A 21,362-nucleotide genomic window follows, 5' to 3' on the forward strand; every position below is an offset into this window, starting at 1 on the left:
ACGTGACTGTGGACAAGGCAGTCAACCTCCTGGAGCCGCGCCTTCCTCAGCTCTGTAAAGGGCCAGCCATTGGGTGTCCTGTCCAGTTGTCAACACCAACAGCCGAGGTGAGGTTTGTAAAGGGCCTGACATACTGCAGCTATTCAAGAAATATTCGTTCCAGTGTTCTAGGACACGTGTCACAGCAACGCAGCAGCAGAATGCCGGAAACCGCTGCCACGCCCACCAGTATGGGGCAGTGGACAGACACGTTGCCCTGATTTCATGGAAACCCAAAGGCAAACAGCAGGGAAAGGGAACAGCCTCTCTCTAGGCCGGTGGCTCTCGAGTGGGAATGAGTGTGTCCCTAGGGGACATTTGGCAAGTCCAGAGACGTTTCTGTTTGTCACAGTGGGGGTGGGGGGAGCCATCTAGACAATGGCAAGTGTTAAGAATCTGTGTGTAGAAGGATGTCAACAGTGTGACATGGCTTTTGTCAATCACATGGTTTATGTCAGAGCAACACTGAGTAAGACTGTCAGGACCATTCTCACCATCGCTTTCCAAGGATTCTTTTTTCATTTCTCGTTTCCCCAACTTCTCTCTGGGAGAGTGGGTCCGGTTACCTTGCCACATTTGGGAAGTGAACACGCGGGATAGGTCTGATGGGAGTGAGCCCTGGTGGGCTGGCAAGGACGGCAGCCCTGGCACCCCTGCCCAGGCTCAGGGAAGATGACGGCAGCCAACCTCCCAGCTCAGCCTCCAACAAGCATGGCGGCCTGTGGTCTCGAGACACTCAGAATTGTTTGTTTCCAGGGAGGGTTGTCAGATTTAGTGGAAGGGAAAAAAACCAAACCAATGGAATTCCCAGTTAAATGTGATTTCAGATTAATACCATTAATCAATCATATTAATATAGTTCTCAGATGCTCCATGGGACATTGTTATGGTTTCAATCTGAGGTGCCCCTCAAAAGCTCATGTGTGAGAAAATGCCAGAAAGTCTGGAGGGTGGACGACTGGGTCATGAGAGACGCAGTTGTGTTAGTGGATTGATCCACTCGGTCGGATTAACTGGGTGCTAACTGTCGGCAGGTGGGGTGAGTTGGAGGGGGTGGGCGTGGGGTGTGCCTTTGGGATGTGTGTTTGCTTTCTTTAGTGGAGCGCTCTCTGCTGGCCGTGTCCTGAGCTCTTTCCTCCACCATCCCTTCCGCCATGACTTTCTGCCTCACTTTGGGCCCAGTGGGAAGGACTCGGCTGACTAGGGACTGAACCTCCGAATCCAGGAGCAAAATAAACTTTTCCTCCTCTGTGTTGTTCTTGTCATGTGTGTTGGTCCCAGAGACACAAAACCTGACTGGAACAGACAAAGCTATGATAGAGGTGTTTGCTGTTTACTGAAATTCACATTCGACTCGGCCTCCCGCGTTTCATCTGGCGGGAGATTGGAGGACGGTCCCCCGGACAGGACCACTTACACCACAAGAAGGGCCAGTCTCGGCTCATCTCCCACTGTGTCCAGTGCATACAGCAGGCGCTCAAGAAATATTGAACAAACAAACGAGTGGAGGGTTTTGGGAGAGATGAACCCCTTCAGAATTCACCTGATCTAAAACACCCCGCTTTAGGAACTTCCCACCATTGGGTTTTTAGCCATGAAAAGTTTGATGAGAGAGAGAAGTCCGCGATCAGAACCTAGTCCAGCCATTGTGAATCTCCTGGGTGCCCTCACCCCGAGGTGCAGAAACGCCCCCTTGTGAATGGGGCACCCGTTCTGAGACCCCCAGTGGATGCCTGAAATCACAGATGGTACCAAACCCTACAGATATTTTCTTCGACACATATATGATAAAGTTTAACTTACAAATTAGGCACATTGAGAAGTCGGCAACCATGACTAATAAGCTAGATTGATTACAATCAATACATTGCAGTAACAGTTATGTGAGTGTGAAAAATAAAATGGACGCATTAAAAAAAAAGAAGTTATGTAAGAGTGGTCCTGCCCTCTCAAACCGTCTTCTTGTGCAGTTCTGCATTTCTGCACCCAGCTGACCGCAGGTAGCTGAATCCACAGTAAAGGAAACACGGAGAGGAGGAGGATGGCCGCACCGGCAATGGCGGAAGGGGACCCTCCCTCCACCCCTGGGACTTCCCTCACTGGGAAAAGGTGGCGAGTACCTGTGTTATCCGGCATGGATGCCTGGTCTGTGTTCCTTTCCTTCTTGAAGACAATATTTCCAAGCTGTAAGACGGATGACACCACCTTCAATATGGCTGAGGTGAGGAGAGAAGAGCAGATCAGATACGGCATCAGTACAAAAGTATGCCAGTACCAAGCATCAGTACTAAGGTGTACCAGTACTAAGCATCAGTACTAAGGTGTACCAGTACTAAGCATCAGTACTAAGGTGTACCAGTACTAAGCATCAGTACTAAAGTGTGCCAGTACTAAGCATCAGTACTAAGGTATGCCAGAACTAAGCATAAGTACTAAGGTGTGCCAGGTTTGCAATCTCAAAGTCACTGGGGACCAGAGCCCACCTACATGTTTTTTTAACGAGGAGATTCAGTCCTGAGCTCCTGTGTGGAGGACAGAGCTGAACTAGCTGGTTCCCTGCACACACAGTGAATACCCAGACAGTGGCTGAATGGCTCCAGATCATTGCTAAAATGATGCTACACGGAACAGACTGGCAAACTCCAGCCCATGGACCACATGTGGCCCGCCGATTGCTATTACTAATAAAGTTTTATTAGAACATAGTCACCCTCATTCATTGGCGCAGTGTCTGGAGCTGTGTGCTTGCTGCAACGGCAGAGCTGAACAGCTGCAGCAGGCATTGTCTGGCCCATGGAGGCTAAAATATTTACTCTGTGGAATTTACAGAAGCTGCTTGCCAACCCCTGCTGCAGGTCAGGAGAATGAGTGATCTGTAACTACAGACAACCCAGCTGACACGTCAAAACAAGAAGCTGAACAAAGGACGCAGGCGCAGACAAGAACACACCTTGTAAGTACATTCAGAGAAAGTGCAAGACAGACAAAACGAATCCACCTCATTAGAGGAGGAGTGATGGCTAACCTAACTAGGGGAAGCTGCTGGCCGGGAGTCCGGAGGGGCTGGGGGTGGCATCTAGCTAAAAACAGGTGCTAGTTCCACAGGTGTGTCCAGTTTATAAAAACTCGTTGAACAGTACATTTAGGATAGACGTGATTTTCTAAATGTATCTCACTTATTAATAAGAGTTGTTTTAAAACCTTATGCTTCTTAACATACCCCACTGGATGTATGAGAGGCTCAAGTTAGGATAAGAAGGTGGGAAATTTTTCCCAATTATCATCTAGATATATCTTCAGACAAAAAATCTCTGTTCCCAGAGCTCCCAGAACTCTCGGGACTCCGTACTCAACTCACGTTACTGTGAAAATGGCTTCTGCGCTGGAATCTGTTCAGGGCCAGGCGTTTCTGTTAGGTGGGGGCGTGCCCCAAACACCTTGGCATTCCCAAAGCCGAGTCCGGGATCCAGACACACGGGAGGGAAGGAGGAAGGCATGACGGACAGATGGATGTGTGCAGGGTGGAGAATGAAGTGATGGACGGATGGACGGAAGATGAAAAGTAGGTAGATGGGAGATGAGTGAATGAAGAATGGACAGATGGAGAATAGAGTGATGGATGGAGGATGGAGGGATAGATGGCAGATGAATGGAGAGAGGATGGAAGAGGATGGATAGATGAAGGATGAATAGACAGATGGGTGGATAGATGGATGGAGGCTGGGTGGATGGGTGGGTGGGTGGATGGAGGTTGGATGAGTGGATGGAGGCTGGGTGTGTGGGTGGAGGCTGGGTGGATGGAAGATGACAGATGAAGGATGAGTGGATAGATGGAGAATGGAGTGATAGATGATATGAACGTCTGAAGGCTGAATGGAGGCTAGACAGATGTGGAGGTCAGGGGCAGGATGGGGGGATGGTGGAAGACAGATAACTAATTAAAGCAAATGCTCATCTTAGCTGAACTCGGGAATAAGTGGCCAAGAGTTCTGGATTCTAAGAAGCCTCTGTGTTCCAGGAGCAAAGCCTAGAGATGGCAGCCTTCTCTGGTTCCTGAGGCCAAACCCCAGGTTGCAAGGCCCTTCCTAGCAGCTGTCCTCACACACAGGGTCCAGGCCCCACTCAGCGGAAGGAAGACCCAGCTGCTGGCCCTCACCCGGCTGCTCCCAGGCACCGAGCACAAAGCTGCGGTTGACGGGAAGCTGCTAAGACAGGCTCCTTCACCACCACCGCTGTGAAGGGGCTCTGTCAGCTGCCGAGGGCTGCACCCCTGACTTCTAAGTGCAGGTCTACACCAGAACTTGCTGGAAGGCCTGCAGAGCCCGCGACCACCCGACTCAGGGCTTCATCCCCTTGGCTTCACTGAAACGTGGGGCCCGAACCGTCCTGGTTGTGGGCGGCTTCCTGTGCACCCCGGAAGGACATGTCCAGCACCCCTGGTCTTTGACCACTAGATGACAGCATGCTCCCCTCCAGAGGTGGGACAAGCAAAAATGTCTCCCGAGACTGCTATACTGTCCCCTGGGGGGCAAGCTCACCCCTCGTGGAGAACTGGCCTAAATGGACAGGGGGTACTGATGGGGTCTGGGGGACTGTAACCCCACACAAAGGGGACAGTGACTGTGCTGTTGTCCCCAGGAGATCAGCCAGGTGTTGCCAGAACTTCTGATTTTTCCCAAAGACGATGCCAACCCAGGTTCTTACGTGAAATCTGCCCACATTTTAATGTAGGAAACCAATTAAAAGTCAGCTGTGAGGGTCGAGGTGGCCAAGTTCTCTCCTGCAGGCCCAGGGGCTACCGATCTGCATTTTCTGATGCAGTTAATGTGATCATAGAAACGACCAAAGGGTGGTGACCTAACCCAGGCCACAGGGATGAGTGGAAAGATATGTGGACAGGCACCTGGCCCCACCAGCAGGGAGGGGCGATGGCCGGCACCTTGCGGGACGGATGGTTTCAGTTGCATGTAGGACTTTTTTTTTCTTTTCTCTTGGTACAGGGGATGGAACACCCGGGGACATTTAACCTCTGAGCCACATCCTCAGACTTTTTTATTTTTTATTTTGAGACAGACCTCGCTAAGATGCTTAGGGCCTCACTAAATTGCTGAGGCTGGTCTCGAACTTGCAATCCTCCTGCCTCGGCCTCCAGAGTGTCTGGAATTACAGGCATGTGCCACCACATCCATTGGAACTTTTTTTAAAAAAAGATCTTAATAATTAGGTATTTATTAGAATCAATATAACTAGGCATCAAATTAGTGATTTCATATAAATTATCATTTTTGACAAAGCCCAGAGTGAGAAGAGTCATAGAAATCGACCCTGCACATAAAAATAATACAGACAGAACAACGATACAGATACAACCGCAAGTAGCATCATGTGCCAGTGACTGAGGTGGGGTAGCGAATCTCCACAGCCCTGAGGGTCTCAGTGCCCGGATGCGGATGCTGACTGCAGAGGCTCAGGTCCTGGCCCTCTTCTTAGCAGCTGTGTGACCTCAAGTGAGTTATCCACCTCTCTGGGCCTTTGTTTCACCATCTAAAGACCCATAAAACACCTTCCCCCATAGGACTGTCACCAGGATTAAGCCACATGGCCAGTGCCCAGCAACATTAGCTGCCATCCTGTCCCAACTGAGACAGAGGTGGCTGGACCGCCAGTCTCCAAGGTCCCTTCCGGCTCGCTCTTTGGGGCTCTGGTGACTCTGCGGTTATTCCAAGATCATGGCAGGGAATCCCTGTCACCTGCAGCCTCAAGCTGCTCCTGACACTCCTCCCTGCCCCCTGGTTCTCCTCTGGCCTCGTGTGTGTGTGTGTGTGTGTGTGTGTGTGTGTGTGCGCGCGCGCGCGCGCGCGCCGCATGTGTGGTGCTGGGGAGGGAAGCCAGGTACACATGTGTGTACCCCCGAGCTGCCCCCAGCCCCCGTGGTCTGGTGTGGACTGCGTGGTGGAGGAATGGTGGACCTGAAGCCAGCACACCCCCTGGTCTGTCTGGGTCCCAGGAGCTCTGCCGTCGGCTCATCATCGTGACCTTGCTCCGGGCACTGTCTGATCTATTATTGACTTCACTTTCTTCTTTAAATTCACTTCTATTTCCTTAAATTTATTTTATTAGGAAACTTCACCTTAAGTAAAGCTCCAGCCTCACTTGCCCAAAGCAGAGGACAACTTTAAAGATGAAATACCAGGGAAACAAATCCTATGGTTAAGTTGTGGGCAGGTGCTGGACCTGGGACTGGCACTCTCTGTGGCTCAAAGGGAGCCTACCAAGAGGAGCTGAAGACCTGCTAAGCACCAGGCTGCCATCTCACTTTGAAAGCCATCAAAAGAACTGACGGTGGGTAGAGAAGGGAATGGTCTCCGGTCAAAGCTCAGCATCCTCTACTACCCGGCAGCGGGGGGTCCACTTGGAGAACACACCCGGATCCTTCTAGCCCATTTCCACTAGGTCCTGACACAAGAGTTTTTACAGAATTTTAAAGGATCAAAACTCCCTTTCCACAGACAAAAGCAGGGACTGGGAATTCAAAAGCCCCAAGAGTGAGCCCCAGCTCCACCAGCAACTTGCTGTGTGTCCTTGGTAAGTGTGTCCTTCTCTGTTTCTTAGCTTCCCCATCAACAAACTGAGGATAACAGTAGCTGCCTCACAGGTTGTCGTGATGTTAAACGCTGCATATAAAGCCCCTCATTCACTTGTCACCTAACGTCTTCACTTTAAATATACTGTAAGCATTTCCACAGAGGCCCGTGTTTTTCCAAAGCAGTTTAAATTGGTTTCCTTCACAAGGACAGGTGATGAGTTAACAAATACTTCACCGATCAACATTTCAGTTTGTCCCATTTTTTTCTTATAAGACTACATTGAACACCCTGGTACCTCCTTAAGGAGGGGTAAAAATAGGATTTAGAATATTTCTGGCACAAAACAAGTATTTAATCATCTATGTTTTTAAAAAGCAAGATTAGAAGCAGAACTGACCCATCGCCCCAATACAGTGACTTGTACTTGGGGAGTCCATGGTGCTGGATTCTGCCGTGGGACCCTGGCCAAAAGCCACCAACGGCAGCCACCTCTCAGCTGAGCCTCGGGACCTTCTTTTTCTGGGCCTCCGGTTATCTCAGAGGAGCTGCCCCTCCCCCTCCCTGCATTTCAGCCCTTAGTGACATTCTGGGGACCGCGGGGGCGTGGGAAGAGAGGGGAGTCCTCCACCATCCTGCCCTCGTGTTTAACCTTGACCACTGGGGGCTCACCCGGCCCAGAAGGAGAAGTGTTTCCGGAAGCACAACGTCAGGCCAAGACTCTGAGCTGTCCTGTCCTCGGGCCCCAAGTGCTCCCTGGCCTTGGGTCGATGGCAGGGTCCACCGGGTGGGTCTGTGGCCAGGGTGGCCTTCTCTGAAAGAGCTCTAGCGGCCCACCCTGCTGGCCGCCCCCAATCCTAGAGACTGGCATCTCCACCTGCAGCCCAAGAAAGCCTCTCCGACGCCACCACCGGCCCCTTCCGGAACAATCCACAGCCTGCCATCACGAGGAGCTCGGCACAGCGCACCTCAACCTGGAACCACCAGTCGACAGACCCCATTCGGGGACCCGAGCAGGACTCGCGCTGCCCCCTGGACACAGACCCCGGGATGAGGCTGGAGCACAGCCGCGCTGAGGGCTGCGTAGAGACGAGGTTGTCGGTGACAGAGGACGAGAGACCAGGTTCTAGGGAAACCTCCTGGGTCCCTACATCCTGCCACAGCCGAGGACAGCAGCCCTGAGCTGACTGGCATCACGAGTGTCCACTGAAGCCGCCCTGGTCACCTGTAGGAGCCCGAGCTGCTCTTCTAGAACTAACAAGGCATAAGCAGGGGGCCTCCTCCCTGGGAGGCGGCGAACGCAGAGAGCAGAGGTCCACTCTGACCACCGAGGTCCACTCTGACCACCGAGGTCCCGGGTGGACTCTAGGGGACCCTGGGCGGGGTGTCCTGGCCCCGGGCGTGAGCCTACCTAGCTGCTCCTCCTCGGTGAAGCCCATGATGGCCATGGCCTCCAGCGTCTCCTGGAACATCTCGTCGTCCTGGGCTGCCGGGATGGGCACGAAGCCGTTGGACAGGAACGTGTAGTTGCTGAAGCCTTCCAGGAGCAGGTCGCCTGGAGGAGGGACAAGTGCGCGGCGTGAGACGCGGCCTGGGCCAGGTCTCGGCCGTCACCTTCTTTCTCGAGGCCTGGACACTGTCAAGCCCTGCTCCGAGTCATCACGTGGGTGGCCTCAGCAGCCACGGCCACTCTCACCCAGCAGGGTGGACTGCGCCCTCCCCTTCCCAGGTCTGTCATGGAGAACCAGGTGGCCCCAGGGACTGCGTCACTGTCCTCGTCCTTGCCCGACTTCTGCAAGACCCGAGGCGGGGTGCAGAGCAGGAGCCCAAGTCCCCAGCCCATCCGTCCGTCACCTTTGGTGCTCAGTGGAGGGCAGAGGTTCACGGACATGTGACCTGGGCCACCCCATGGCCACGGGCACCGGGGCCGCTGAGCCACGCCCTTGCTGGAGTTGGGCATCCAGCCAGGACCCTTGTCACCCAGCACTGCTCCACCTCATGCCGAGGTCGCAGGTCACACCCCACCACGGAGCTCGGCAGTACCTCCCCCCCGGCACCGGGTGGGAGCGCACATGCACCTAGTCATGTTCTTAACCAAAGTAACCAGCTCTGGACCTCAAGGACAGGAAGCAAAGCTGTTCTCATAACCTTTTGGACCTCAACTTATTACTAGGAAGTAGATGCTGCCGTCTACCTATCCCTTCCCCTTTTGGGGGGAGGGGTTACTGGGGATTGAACTCAGGGCACTTGACCACTGAGCCACACCCCAGCCCTATTTTGTACTTTATTTAGAGACAGGGTCCCACTGAGTGGCTCAGCACCTCACTTTCGCTGAGGCTGGCTTTGAACTCGCGATCCTCCTGCCTCAGCCTCCAGAGCTGCTGGGATGACAGGCCTGCACCACTGCACCCAGCTCAATCCCGGTTTTTAGCTCTGTTGTGTGTATACTCTTTTAAGTTGGACGACCGCATGGTCCAAGTTTATGATATGCTGCAGACCTACTGGAATCTGGCCTGAAGCATGTTTCTTTTACATGAAAACAATTTTTCCTACCACAGAGGCCGGCAAACCTCAGCACACAGCCCATTTCTGCAAATAAGATTCACTGTATCGTAGTCACACTGTGTGGTTTAGGTCCAGCTTGTGGCTGCATCTGAGTGACGCTGGAGGAGCTGAGCAACTGTGACATGAATGACACGGCCAGCAAAGCCTAGAAGATCTGCCACTTGGCCTTTTTTAGAAAGTTTGGTGACCTTTTTAGAAAGTTTGGTGACCTGTCCTACAAAGGCTGCTTTGAAGTCACTTTCAAATCTCATGTAATGAAAAGTCCTTAATTCCACCCTCTAAATTCCTCATGAAATCAGAATGCACCCTGCACACTCGGGAAGGTTCGTCAACCGAGCAACAAGGTGACGTCTTCTGCCCTCCTTGGTGGCGCGGGTGTGTCTAATTGGATTTGGTGAAAGAGCTGATGTCTGATTGGAGTCGACGTCCACTGAGGCACATAGTAGGTGCTCAGTAAATGATGACTAAACAAAAGCCACCCTCTCTCTGGGAAGGCCAAGAGCCGCCCACAGGCCACCCAAAGCGGGTCCCATCTCTGAACAGCTGGTCGCCCACCCCGTGCCCTGGGGACTGGCAGGCTGAGCCGCCCGGCCACAGCTGTTGGGAGGGACTCACTTTTCATCTTCTCCTTGGCTCCAGCGATCAGGTAGTAAAAGATGTGGAAGGTCCTCTCCTCCCGGGCTTGGCGGATCGCCCGCGACTTCTCCAGCAGGTCTGGTGCGGGGGAGTCAAGGGTCCTGGGGCCACTGTGCTCGCAGAACCCTACCTCTACCCCTCCCTGTCCCTCCAGGCACTGGAGGGGACAATGACGGGCCCTGGACGGGGCTCTTGGATGGCCCTGGAGGGCTGAGCCGTTGTGCCCGTGTCCCACAGAATGGCCACCCAGTCCTCGGACACCGTCACCCCCGTGGACGAGGGAGCCTGCCGGGTGCTGCTGGCAGTCACCAGGCTCAGGGAGAAGCAAGGGGACAGAAGGAAAAGACAGAAGATGACTGACACGTCCCAGGATGAAGGGCCGCATCGGGTCAGCGATGCTGTGAGAACAGCCCCTTTCTCAGCCCTTGGCCCAGGAGAGCCCAGAACCTTCCAGACTTCACACAGAGCTTTGTGCACACACCATAACTATCAGACACCGCCCTCCCAGGCCCTGGAGCAGCCCAGCGGTACCACCACAGCAAGGCACACCAGCACTCTCCTGAGTGGACAGAGGCCACCGGCTCTGGGGCGAGTTCGAATCTCAGACATCTCTGCATCTGGGGGGACCTGCCTGTGACAAGAGGCCAGAGGGGAGAAACGTGTGCGTGCCCGGTCGGGGACCACACAGTTGACTTAGTGGCACTGGGGACACAGAGAAGAAATGACCTCCCTCGGGCCCTTCAGCCGTCAAGGTTTTACCAAATTTTTTTTTTTTTTTTAAACGGGGCCTCTCTGCTGCCCGGGCTGGTTTTGACCTCTGAGCTCCAGTGACCTGCGTGACCAAACAGAGCCTGGTTCTCACACTTGGGTTTAAGGAGCTGCCATTGGCTGTGATGCTTCTCCAGATAAGTCAAGATTTTTAAAAATATCAGTTCACAAATGTCCCTTTTCTGGAGAAAATTCTGGCAGATTTCCATAGGAAAGCACACAGGTTAAGTTAGTGACCCAACGGCCACCAGCCATCAGATACCACGTCATGGGTCACATACAGCACCTCATTTACCGGCTTCAATAGCTCCACAGAGTAGGAGAGGGAACCGCCCCCATTCTACAGGGAGCAGAAGGGGGGGTGGAGGCTCAGAGAGGTTAAGTAACTTGCCCAAAGCCTCGTGGCCAACAGGGCCGAGCTGGGAACTGGACTCGGGGCAGCACCACTCCACAGGTGGCCCTCTTTTCCGGGGCACTAAGCGCAGCTGAAGTTCACTGTCCCTCCCACCAGGGTCCTGGTCTGCTGTGAATCTGGTACCTTGAGCCCGAGGGCCTCCTGAATGCTTCTGGGGTGGGAAACTCCTGAGCCCAGCCCTGGTCCCCAGCCCAGAACTTTCCCACTCGGCTCTTCACCGTCCAGACTCCAGGATGAGATGCGCTGCACGCCTGCTGACGTGGCAGGCACCCCACCCTACGATGCCCACTGCCCTGCGGGGCACAGAGGCAAATGACCGAGGTCGCCTGCCTAGGGAGGCGTCACCCAGAACCACACCGGCTTGGGGCTCACACCTGGGTCTGCATTCACACAACCCGACACACCAAGGCCGGTGGCTCTGGGAAGGCGAGCAGGAAGGTTCTGGAAGGAACTCGAGAGCGTGAGGGGGGGGTTCTCCGCCCATGTGACCCAGGCCCTGCCAAAGGATACACGTCTCGATGTTGGCGCCCACGATGTAGCCGGTGACGTCGAAGTTGATGCGGATGAACTTGCCCTGGCAACAGGAAAAGGAGGTTCACTGCGCTGCCGGCCCCGGCCCCTGGCCCCAGACCCCGGCCAGTGGGGAGCGAGATGCCAGGGAGTCTTCTGGGGCGGGGGCTGACCCTGGCCAACCCTCAGGGCCTCCCAGGAGGGCAGCCTCTCGGAGGGAACCAGCATCCACTGAGCCCAGTGATCATGGCCTTGCGGAGGCAGGAGCCACTCAGACAGACCCACGGGTCAACCTCATCGGGCTCCTGCGAGGACTCTCTGTCCGTCATGGCCACACCAATGTCAGTGGGAACACTGGGGCTGACAGGCGCAGTGGCCAATCCCGAGAGGCAGAGCCACGGTCAAGGACAGGCTCCCTGTGCCTAGCCCTCATCCCCCTGCCCCAGTCCTGCGCAGGGCCTGCTGCTCTGTTAGCCTGCGGGGCAGGCCAGGAAAGGGGGCGTTACGTGAGTTATGGGAAGAGGATTCACAGGCAGGGCACAGCGCCAAGGGGCACAGGAGTGCACACAGACGGCTCTGGGTGGGCAGAGTCCACGTGTCCACCATTTCCCCAGCCCCGCCCCAGGAGGGACAGTTCCAAGGGGGGCCCGGCAGCCAGCAGAGGCTCCTGCTCACAGGGGCAGGGGCAGCCCAGGCTCGGCCTCTCCCAACTCGAGTCTTCTGGACTCTCCTACAGAGGCCTTTGCTTCTCTTGTACAATAAAAGAGTGCGTGTCTCTGTGTCATCAACCCCACCTCCCGAGTTCCGGGGAGATCCTCGGAGCCTCGAGGAGCTTGTGTGAGATCATGGCACCTCCTTCCTCATGGACTGGTAGCTCCCCAACCAGGACACGAGCTTTGTGAAAGCTGTTCATCATGATCCTGTGAACCTGGTTCAGTGTCTGGTATGCAGTAGGCGCTTAGTTTAAACTGACTTAGCAAATGAAAAAAAAAAAAGCAATGAGGATGGTGCAGGTAACCATGCCTACCAGAATGATATACACAACAGGTGCTAAATAAATGGTGAAGGATGTGTGTGCATGAGGAGGTGCTCAATTCATGCTTTGCAGAATAAATGAGTGTTGGATATGAGTACCTAGCACATAGTAGGTGCTCAGGCAATAGTAAATGAATTATGAACATTGAATGCCTAACAGGGCCTTATTCACAGTAGCTGCTCAATGAACAGAGAGAGAGAGACACCTACTGTGTGGTCAGGGCAGGACTGGAGAGGCTGCCGTGAGGTACCCTCTACCCTGGGACCCAGATTCCCCTGCACACGTGTGCTCTGCAGCCTCAGCAGGGGGAGATTCAGGGTGGGGGGACCCAAACGTTTCCCAGAACCCCATGTGGCGCTGCTACTCACGAATCGTGAGGAGTTGTCGTTCTTGACCGTTTTAGCATTGCCAAAAGCCTCCAGGATGGGATTTGCTTGTAGAAGTTGCTTTTCCAGCTCTCCCTAGAATTCATTTGCATTTAGTTATTGAAGAAAGCGACCTGGGTCCTGACGGTTTGGCCCTAGGCAGATGTTGTCACCAAACTCTGCCTTTGACACACAGGTTCTCGCCCATCTCCTAACTCCAGACCTGACGATCTCAGAAGAGCTTTCTGATGGCTAGGACTTCCGGTCCCTATGAAGACTACTTTTTCAAAGATAAGTGCCTACTCATCTGTGCAATGTCACTGTCACCGAAAACCATCACACTGCCTAACGCCAGGGATGCCAAAGCTCTGAAGCCGGCTGCCCGAGCTCCGTCCATCAGTTAAATGCAGCTGAGGCCGTACCCAGCCCGCGACCCCCGCTGCAGGCTCCTGTGCACCAGGCGCTGGGTGACCGCGGGAAAGGCCAACAGGTAAGTCATGCAGAGAAAGCAACGCGCCGCTCTGCCTAGCCCCGTGGCGCTGCAGCCTGCACCCCATCCTCCCGGAAGCGTGGCTCTGGGGACCTTGCTCTCTTGTCCTTCCAGGCCCAGGGGGCAGGGCTGGCTGGCGGGCAGCTGTCCCAGGACAGGCCAGCGGCTCCTGTCTGTTCCTCATGCCCTCTTCCTCTACAGCCCCAGAGCCAGAGGAGCAGAAGCCTCAGCCTCACGGAATCCCAGCCCCCAGGGGAATCACCCCAGCCATGGAGAGTGACCAGAACGCCACGTGTCCTGCTGGGCCTGGGGGCGGGGGAAGGAGTCCCCTGTGCACACTAACCTGGGGTTGCATGCCTGCCCCAAGTGAGGACCCAGCAGGTGGGTGAGGGGGATCCTGTCAGGGGAGCTTTAAACTCGAGGCCTCCTCTGATGGACTGAGACTATGGCCTAGAACAGGTAAGTGACTCAGCCAGGGTCACACAGGAGCCCATCTCAAATGATCTGGACTCTCCTCCGTTCCACGGTACCGCTGCTCAGTGTCTATCTAACATGGATCGTGTGTGCTCTTCCCAATGCCATGGAAGACCCCTGACCTGAGTGCCAGCCCCCCAAGCTCCATGTTAGCAATGAGTCCACTTGTGCAGAGGTCCGAGCAGGACAGGTCACGTGCCGCGCAGCCGGGGCCTTACCACACCACCGAAGCTAGTGCGCCGCGCCCAAGCCGGTCTTCGGAGCCTGGTCAAGCACCCAGCATGCAGAAGACAGCACACGGCACACGGCACACGGCACACGCATGCGTGGGGACACACAGTGCATGGGACAGGGCTGGGGCAGAACTTGGGACGGTGGCGGAAGGGGCCGGGCGGGAAGCATGCCAGAGCCGAGCTGCGACTATCCATTATGCTGGGAGCCTCGACAGTCCTGCTCCGCCAGATGGGAGGGCGTCTCTAGGTCGTTCGGTCAGGGGTTCTGGGCCTGGGCATGTTGCTGGGCAGGGAGAGGGGCTCACGGGAGCTGGGGGTCGATCCTGGACCAGCAAACCCCAGGATTCCAGGGGTGCTGTGGGCGGTGACACACCCCACGTTGCACCCCTGGAGGCCCACGGGATGGGACTTGGGGACGCTTGCTGATGTGGGTGGGGGACTCGTGGGTGCGACAGGGGCATGCAGATCTAAGTCCACTCCGTGCTGCCCGTGCACACCGGGACAGGAAAACACTCTCGGTTACTCACGTAGGCAAAAGATGGGCCTTGCTGCGGTCAGACAGCACAGCATGGAACAAACGTCAGTGTTACTTCAATCGCACGGACACCGGGGCTGGGGTACGCGTTTCACCCCCCAAACAGCCTGGCCTCCCCCAGACGGCAGGACGCAGCTCCTCCTCCGCGGTTGCCCTCCCATTTAGTCCCCTCCCTCCTCTGATCACTAGTGGCCTGATGCTTCCAAGGTTGGCTGGGATTCCCGGGACCACAGTGGACTGTCTCGCTAAATTGCCTAGGGCCTTGCTGAATTGCTAAACCGAGGCTGACCTCAAACTGTGGTCCTCCGGCCTCAGCCACCGAGTCCCGGGGTTTACAGGTGTGAGCCACCACAGCCGGTCACAGTGGACTCTTTAAAATGGTAGCCATCAAGATCACATCCTGCATGTGCTACATGGGCAGGGTAGTGGCAGGCCCTTGGTGAAGTTGGTCACTGTTAGCGTCACTTCTTGTTTTCACACAGGGCAACAGAAGGCAGCAGGAAGCCTCCACACACCCGGGGCCATGGGTCCCTGCACTGGCTGGGAGCCAACTTGCCAGGAGCAGCTCTGACAGGCCAGGCCTCTGGTCCCCAGAGTCACAACAGGCGTCCACCCCAGGCCTCCAGATAAGCTGGCCGCCGTGATGGGCAGAGTCACTTCGAGGACAAGGTCCAAGATGTCAGGAAGCAGTGAGGTCTCACCCTACTGAGGGCTCCTTCCTGCCACCTTTCTGTCCCCAGACGGGCAGACAGGGGTGCTGGTGAGACTCGGGTCCCACCGCCTGGCCCCAGCCCTGGTTGGCTGAGGCAGGGTGGGCGGGGAGAGGAGGCCTAGGGGCGTGGCCCCAGCCGGAGGCCCCTGGCCTTTGCTACCTGGGGTCCTAGGGGTGATTTGGTGACTCTTCTCCACTTGTCTGAAAGCTTCATAATGACAAGGACAGCATCTCCCCCTGGCCTCACCCCAGCAGGGTCTGGCACACAGCGGGGGCTCCGCCCACGGGACTAAGGGGCACTGGACCAGAGAGAGCCCCTCCCTGGGGGGTTAGGGACATGGAGGAAGGAGCCACCCAAGGTGCACTCAGTCCTGGGGACGTCGGAGATCCACTTAAAGCAGTGGCCCAGTCGGATGACTGTCCCATCCCAGGGGACACCTGTCGGTATCTGACACCTGGGTGGTCGTCACCACGGGAGGGGAGGGTGCTGTGGGAGTGGACAGAGGCCGGGGCTCTGCCAACATCCTGGTTGCCAGGACACCCCGCCACCTGCTGCAAAATGACAGCAGGGCCCTGTGAGCCTCCCTGGTGGGTAGCCCCGGTGGAGGGCAGAGGGCACTGCCCAGGAGAGGCTCGCGCAGGCCCAACAGGAGCTGCGGGGGCGTGGCCTGGGCGTGGGCGTGGCCTGGATGGGGGCGGGAGGGGCGTGGCCCGGGCATCCAGAGCCGGTCTGCACCTGGGTCAGGCGCAGCCTCCTGCCACGCGGCCACTCACCGTGATGCTCGTGTCCTTCTTGCCCTTGTGGGAGGAGGCCACCACGGCCAGGTACTGGATGACCTTCTTGGTGTTTTCCGTTTTGCCAGCTCCAGACTCGCCTCTGAAAGACACGGGAACTGTGACCCCTGGAATAAGGCCTTTCCCTGGGTGCCCTGAGCCAGGCCGAGCGCGTGGTCACTGCCTTCCCCAGAGGGGAGACCGAGGCTCCCAGAACGGACCTAACTCGCCCAAGGACAGGCAGCCAGGATCGACGCCTCCCCGGAGGAGGCTGGAAAGAGTTCAGGTGAAAAGAATGGAAAAGAAAACCTGGGTTTTGCTACGAAGGTCCAAACGTACGTCTATCTGCAGTTGTCTAATTTTAGGATGTGTCAGACAGAAGGACGGAGGAAGCTCTCAGGGAAGAGCTCTGCAGGACCTAAAGTCACATAAGCTCCTCTTAGAAAAGAGAACTGGTATCCCATTGGCCACTGGGCGGGGGAAAGCCCCTTCATCCTCTGGGGAATCCCACCTGAACACCAGGTGGCTAGCCAAGGATCGCATCAAGCATCAGAGGATAAATGGGGCTGATGTAATTCACGCTAAAGTGCACAAGGCTGATAGAGGATGCCCTGCTGGCGAAACCTGTCTCATCCAAAGAGTGCTCCTAGAGCACCACTCCAGTGTCACATGCCTGTAAACCCAGCGGCTCAGGAGGCTGAGGCAGGAGGATGGCAAGTTCAAAGCCAGCCTCCTCAAAAGCGAGGCTCTAAGCAACTCAGTGAGACCCTGTCTCTGAATAAAATACCAAATAGGGCTGGGGATGGGGCTCAGTGGCTGAGGGCCCCCGAGTTCAATCCCTGGTAGTCTCCCCCCACACACACCAAAATAAAAGAGTGCTCCTAGAATACCAGGGCAGGGTTTAGCCAAGATGGCCTTCTCGAGTCGGCTTGTCACAGGTCACCATGGAAGGACTGCTTCCTCCAAGGGCTCCAGAGTGGCTCTGGCCTCCAACTCCTGGCAGAAGGGACGTTCAGGGCCTCGGCCAACAGCCTCCCTCCTCATCCACTTCCACTCTTGTTTCTTTTCCTTTCTTTGCCTAAACTCCCATTTTCTGAGCTCCCTTAATGTTCTAAGAGCTTTTTTTTTAATCTGGGAAAGAATCCGTCTGCCCCAGGTTGGCCTGGGGTTCTCTGGGCAGAGCCAGGGCCTCTGCTCTTCTTCCTAATTTGGGAATGAAGAAATTAGGCTTTTTTTTTTTTTCTTGCTAAGGGCCCATTAATAACTTTGCTCAGAGCTAAAAGAAAAAAGGGAGAAACACATGCCCTGAATTGCTGCCCAGTCCTGTGGATCTCTGTGTCCCGAAACCTAGTGTCAGACGGCCAGGGACGACAACACCTGTCACACCAGCCTTCACGCTGTCCCCTCCCAGCCCAGTGGACTTTATTCACGTCATCACACATGGCCTCAGAGGGGATTGTGAGGTGAGAACAGGGGGGCACTGGAGGTATTATCCCCCTTTTCCTGAACAGCAAAAACTAAGGCCTATTTTTTTTTTCAATTTGGAGAGGAGATTTGCTCTTTCTGCAGGTGTGGGGAGGGACTTCATAGAGGTTTCACGTGCATAATCTCTTTCATTCTCTTACTGCTCGACATTCCTACAGGTAGGACTGATCCCCCCCCCACCTAAAACTAGCTCAGAGGGCATAAGCAACTTGCCCTAAGTCACACAGCAAGGCAGGGGCACAGCCAGAATGGAAAGCCTGGTCTCTCGATTCCAGTGCAAGCAGAGCTTTCTTTTACTCTATTCCGGAACTCAGGCACAGCTCTTTAGAAACTTGCTAAGGCAAGAGAACAGAACGGGAAGAAGGACTAGGATTTTTTGAAAGTCTACTACGGTGCACCAGGCACTGGGCTCACCAGTCTTTTCATTTAAGCCTTTCCATCATACAATGGTGTGATGAATTACCCTGATCATCTGCCTGGGGAAACCAAAGCTCAGAGAGGTTGAGTAAATTTACCCCAGGTCACAGTTGCTCCTGCTGTCACACAGATAGGAAATGGGAGAGGAACAGGATTTGAACTCGGGTCCCCTCAACACCAGAGCCCAGGATCTGCCTTCTATGCTTTTCTGTTAATAAGGGGGAAGGCAGAAGGAGGTCCCAGCCCTGCTCCACCAAGATTCTAGGAATCTTGCCTTAATAGGCTCTTGGGAACCAGTGATCAGTGAGCAAAGCCACTCAGTCATTCACACCATAGTATAAATTTGTCCAATCAGGTTGATGTCAAAATATGCCACAGATTTCACTCCAAACGGAAGGAGCTGGGTTTGGATCAGAGCACAAGGAAGAGGAGGGAAACTGGTGTTGGAAACTGCCAATGTGGGTGGTCCTGAGCCTAAGATCTGAGCCAGTGCAGAGAGCAGCGCTTACCGTCAATGTGTGCAACACATCAGTGTCCCCTCCTTTCCCACAGTCCCCTCCTTTCCCACCTCGCCTTCAGCCTCCCCTCCCCCTGGTGTACAGCAACCACGTCGGCGGCTGTGGCTGGCCACCCTGCCAAAGAAGGGAAGTGGACACAGGCACTGGGAATCTGCTTCTCCCGGGCTTGGCTCAACCCCTCCAGGCTTCACTGATAAAAATAAACTGTCCCAGGAGGCTCTGCCAGAGAGTCCTTGGCTCCGGCACGTGGGCGTCTGAAGGGCCTCACACTGTCACCCTGGAGCTGGGGGTGCGGAAGCCACCCTACCTGAGCACCGTAAGTCCTGTCCTGCTTCCCCGGAACTTGGTGTCCAGCTCCCACTGCCCGGAGGACCTGGACTTGACCAGATACGGCTCCTGGCCCTGCAGGGACCCCACTGCCAAGTCCTCTTAGTCGGTCCAGTGGCTGGAGGAGCAACCAGTGCAGTTAACCCCAGGGCCCACAGGGCCAGCTCCAGGGATGACAGCTAGGAGTCCTCCCACTGTTCCTATGGAGGGCTGGACAGCAAACATTTCGGGTTCTGTGAGCCACAGGTCTCCGTGGCAACCACGTGCTCTGCACTGTAGCAAAAGCCCATGCTGAACACGTGGAGGTGTTCCAATAAAGCTTTATTTATAAAATGCAGACGGGGGCCGGATTGGGTCCTCTGGCCACAGTCTGTCAATCTGGTTGAAGTCCCTCAGCCCTTTCACATCCTTCTAATAGGGCAGCCCCCACCCACCCCTGATCTCACGCCCACGTCCTCCTAATCCAGCCCCCAACCCACACGCTCCTTCTTGGCCTGGGGCCCTCCATGCTCTGTCCCTCGGCCCAGGGCCTCTACCTGCTGGACAGAACAGGGCTCACGTCAACCAAGGACACTGCTTGGCCTCCAGCCTCCTGGTGGCATAGTCACCTGTGGCAGGAGTCGGCCCAACCCGGCTTCTCCTGATTGCTCACGGCTCCCGTCAGCTGTCCTCTGCCACCAACCTGTGGCCCCTCGAGCCCCTGGCCGATTTCACCCACCACTTGACCCTCAGTAACGAGGGTCATGGGGCTGGTGGCTCAGGGGGCTGCATTTTTTAATGAAAGCTGCTCAGGTTGGGACTCGTTCCCGGCAGTGGCAAAGGCTTGCTGCTGAGCACTGGCTGTGTGACGGCAGGGCCTAGGGGACGACCCCTGTCCCCTTCCACGCTGGCCTTGCTTTCCAGACAAGGGAGGCAACAGCAGCCGAGCTAAGCAGCCACCCAGGTGGCCAGGGGCTCGGCTGAGAAGACGGGGCGGGGAGGCTGTAGGCGGGTGGCCAGGGAAGGGGTGGCCCTGAAAGCTGCCTTGGGGACACCTGGGAAGGACAGTGGGCAGGGCACACCAGGCCGGGCAAGAGTGACCACAAAGTGCCCAACGTGGGCAGCAGTGTGCAGCTCAGTGTGGCTGGACACCAAGGGACGGGGACAGTGGTTAGTGACAAGACCAGGAAGCAGGGCCAGTCATGGGCCATCTTCTGACCACAGGGAGGAGCCTGGGTTCTGTCCCAATGGCCACCGAGCCTTTAGAACCAGAGAGACAGGAAGTCAGAACCGCAGGGTGGGGTGGCTTGCAGGAGAGAAGAGAGCGTGACCGTCACCATGCAGATGCCCCACAGCCCCTCCCCCTGCCTGGCTGCTATGGACAGAGCGGGCCGTCACTGTGCCCCCCACTGTGATGTGCTGCCTACCTGGGCCCAGAGCCGTGGACTTGCCCCCCGTGGACTGAACCCCTGAATATGTGAGCCCAGGATGGACCCCCCTCCTCCTGGTCACTCGTCAGACATTTTGGTCACAGTGACAAAACTCACACACTCCAACCTCTCAACAGGTACTTCCTGTCCCTACTTTATGGATGGGAAATGGAGACTGGGGAGTCCGGTGACCTGCTGCTGAGCTGCAGGGAGCTGGGAACAGGCTGGAGTTCAAGCCAGAGGTGTGCCCCGTTGTCTGCACTTGACCACCCACGCCCATGGACATCTGCCAAGAATCCTGGATGAATGTCCTCACGGTGACCACTGACTGGGTGGCTGGACGGGTGGGTGGGTGTGGCCACATGGGGAGCAGAGAGCTTCAGAGTTGCAGCAGTGGACTAGGCAGGAGGTGACAGGGCCCCGCTGGAGGAGGCCATGAGGTCAGCCATGGGGTCAGCGGAGTGGACCGAGGTGGAAAATGTCTCAGGACCTCAGTGGGTGCTGCTGGCCACAGGCCATCTACATTAGCCACAATTAACTTCTATAAAGTTCAATTCCTGGGTCACTTAGCCACATTGAAAGTGCTCAGAAGCCACTGTCCCAGAGTCCTGCTGGACAGCACGGCTCTGCTGATGGTGGAGGCTCCGGGGAAGAGGGCGGGTGCCTGCTCTGTCACCTGCATCGCCTCTCCCAGAGCTCAGCTCAGAGAGGTCGAGTGCACTGTGCAGGGTCACACAGCTGGAGGGCACCTGGAAGAGGTACCCTCCCTGCTCCTTCGGCCACCACACTGAATTTCCTCACATCTTAGAAGATGGCATCTTGGGAGATGACCTGCAGCTCACACAGGGCCTGGCTCACAGGGACTCAACGGGCCCCTTCCCAAAGATGCCCAGGTCCTAGTCCCCAGAACCTGCAGATGGGTTAGCTCATGTGTGTGGGGGGGGGACCTAGAAGACATGAAAAACTCAAGGACATGAGATGGGGGACTCTTGGAATCACCAGGGCGGAGCCAATACACCAAAGTTCCCGTCAAGGAGGCGGCGGGGGATGCTGAACTGCTGCTTTGAAGA

The 21,362-nt window shown here is 55.9% G+C and overlaps 1 protein-coding gene across 3 annotated transcripts in view; it reads right to left on the minus strand.

Annotated features, from left to right (window-relative positions):
- Myh11 (myosin heavy chain 11) overlaps positions 1-21,362 on the minus strand; it is an 89,925-nt gene that overhangs the window by 31,962 nt on the left and 36,601 nt on the right. For all 3 annotated transcript variants that reach the window (XM_027940452.3, XM_071605664.1, XM_027940454.2), the window contains exons 5-10: positions 16,137-16,239; positions 12,922-13,014; positions 11,518-11,581; positions 9,804-9,902; positions 8,035-8,178; positions 2,160-2,255 (exon numbers count right to left, since the gene is read on the minus strand). In XM_027940452.3, the coding sequence (XP_027796253.2) occupies positions 2,160-2,255; positions 8,035-8,178; positions 9,804-9,902; positions 11,518-11,581; positions 12,922-13,014; positions 16,137-16,239 (599 nt within the window). The remainder of the gene's footprint in view (positions 1-2,159; positions 2,256-8,034; positions 8,179-9,803; positions 9,903-11,517; positions 11,582-12,921; positions 13,015-16,136; positions 16,240-21,362) is intronic.

Source organism: Marmota flaviventris, chromosome 19 (genome assembly GCF_047511675.1).
Source record: "Marmota flaviventris isolate mMarFla1 chromosome 19, mMarFla1.hap1, whole genome shotgun sequence".
NCBI classification, from domain to species: domain Eukaryota; kingdom Metazoa; phylum Chordata; class Mammalia; order Rodentia; family Sciuridae; genus Marmota; species Marmota flaviventris.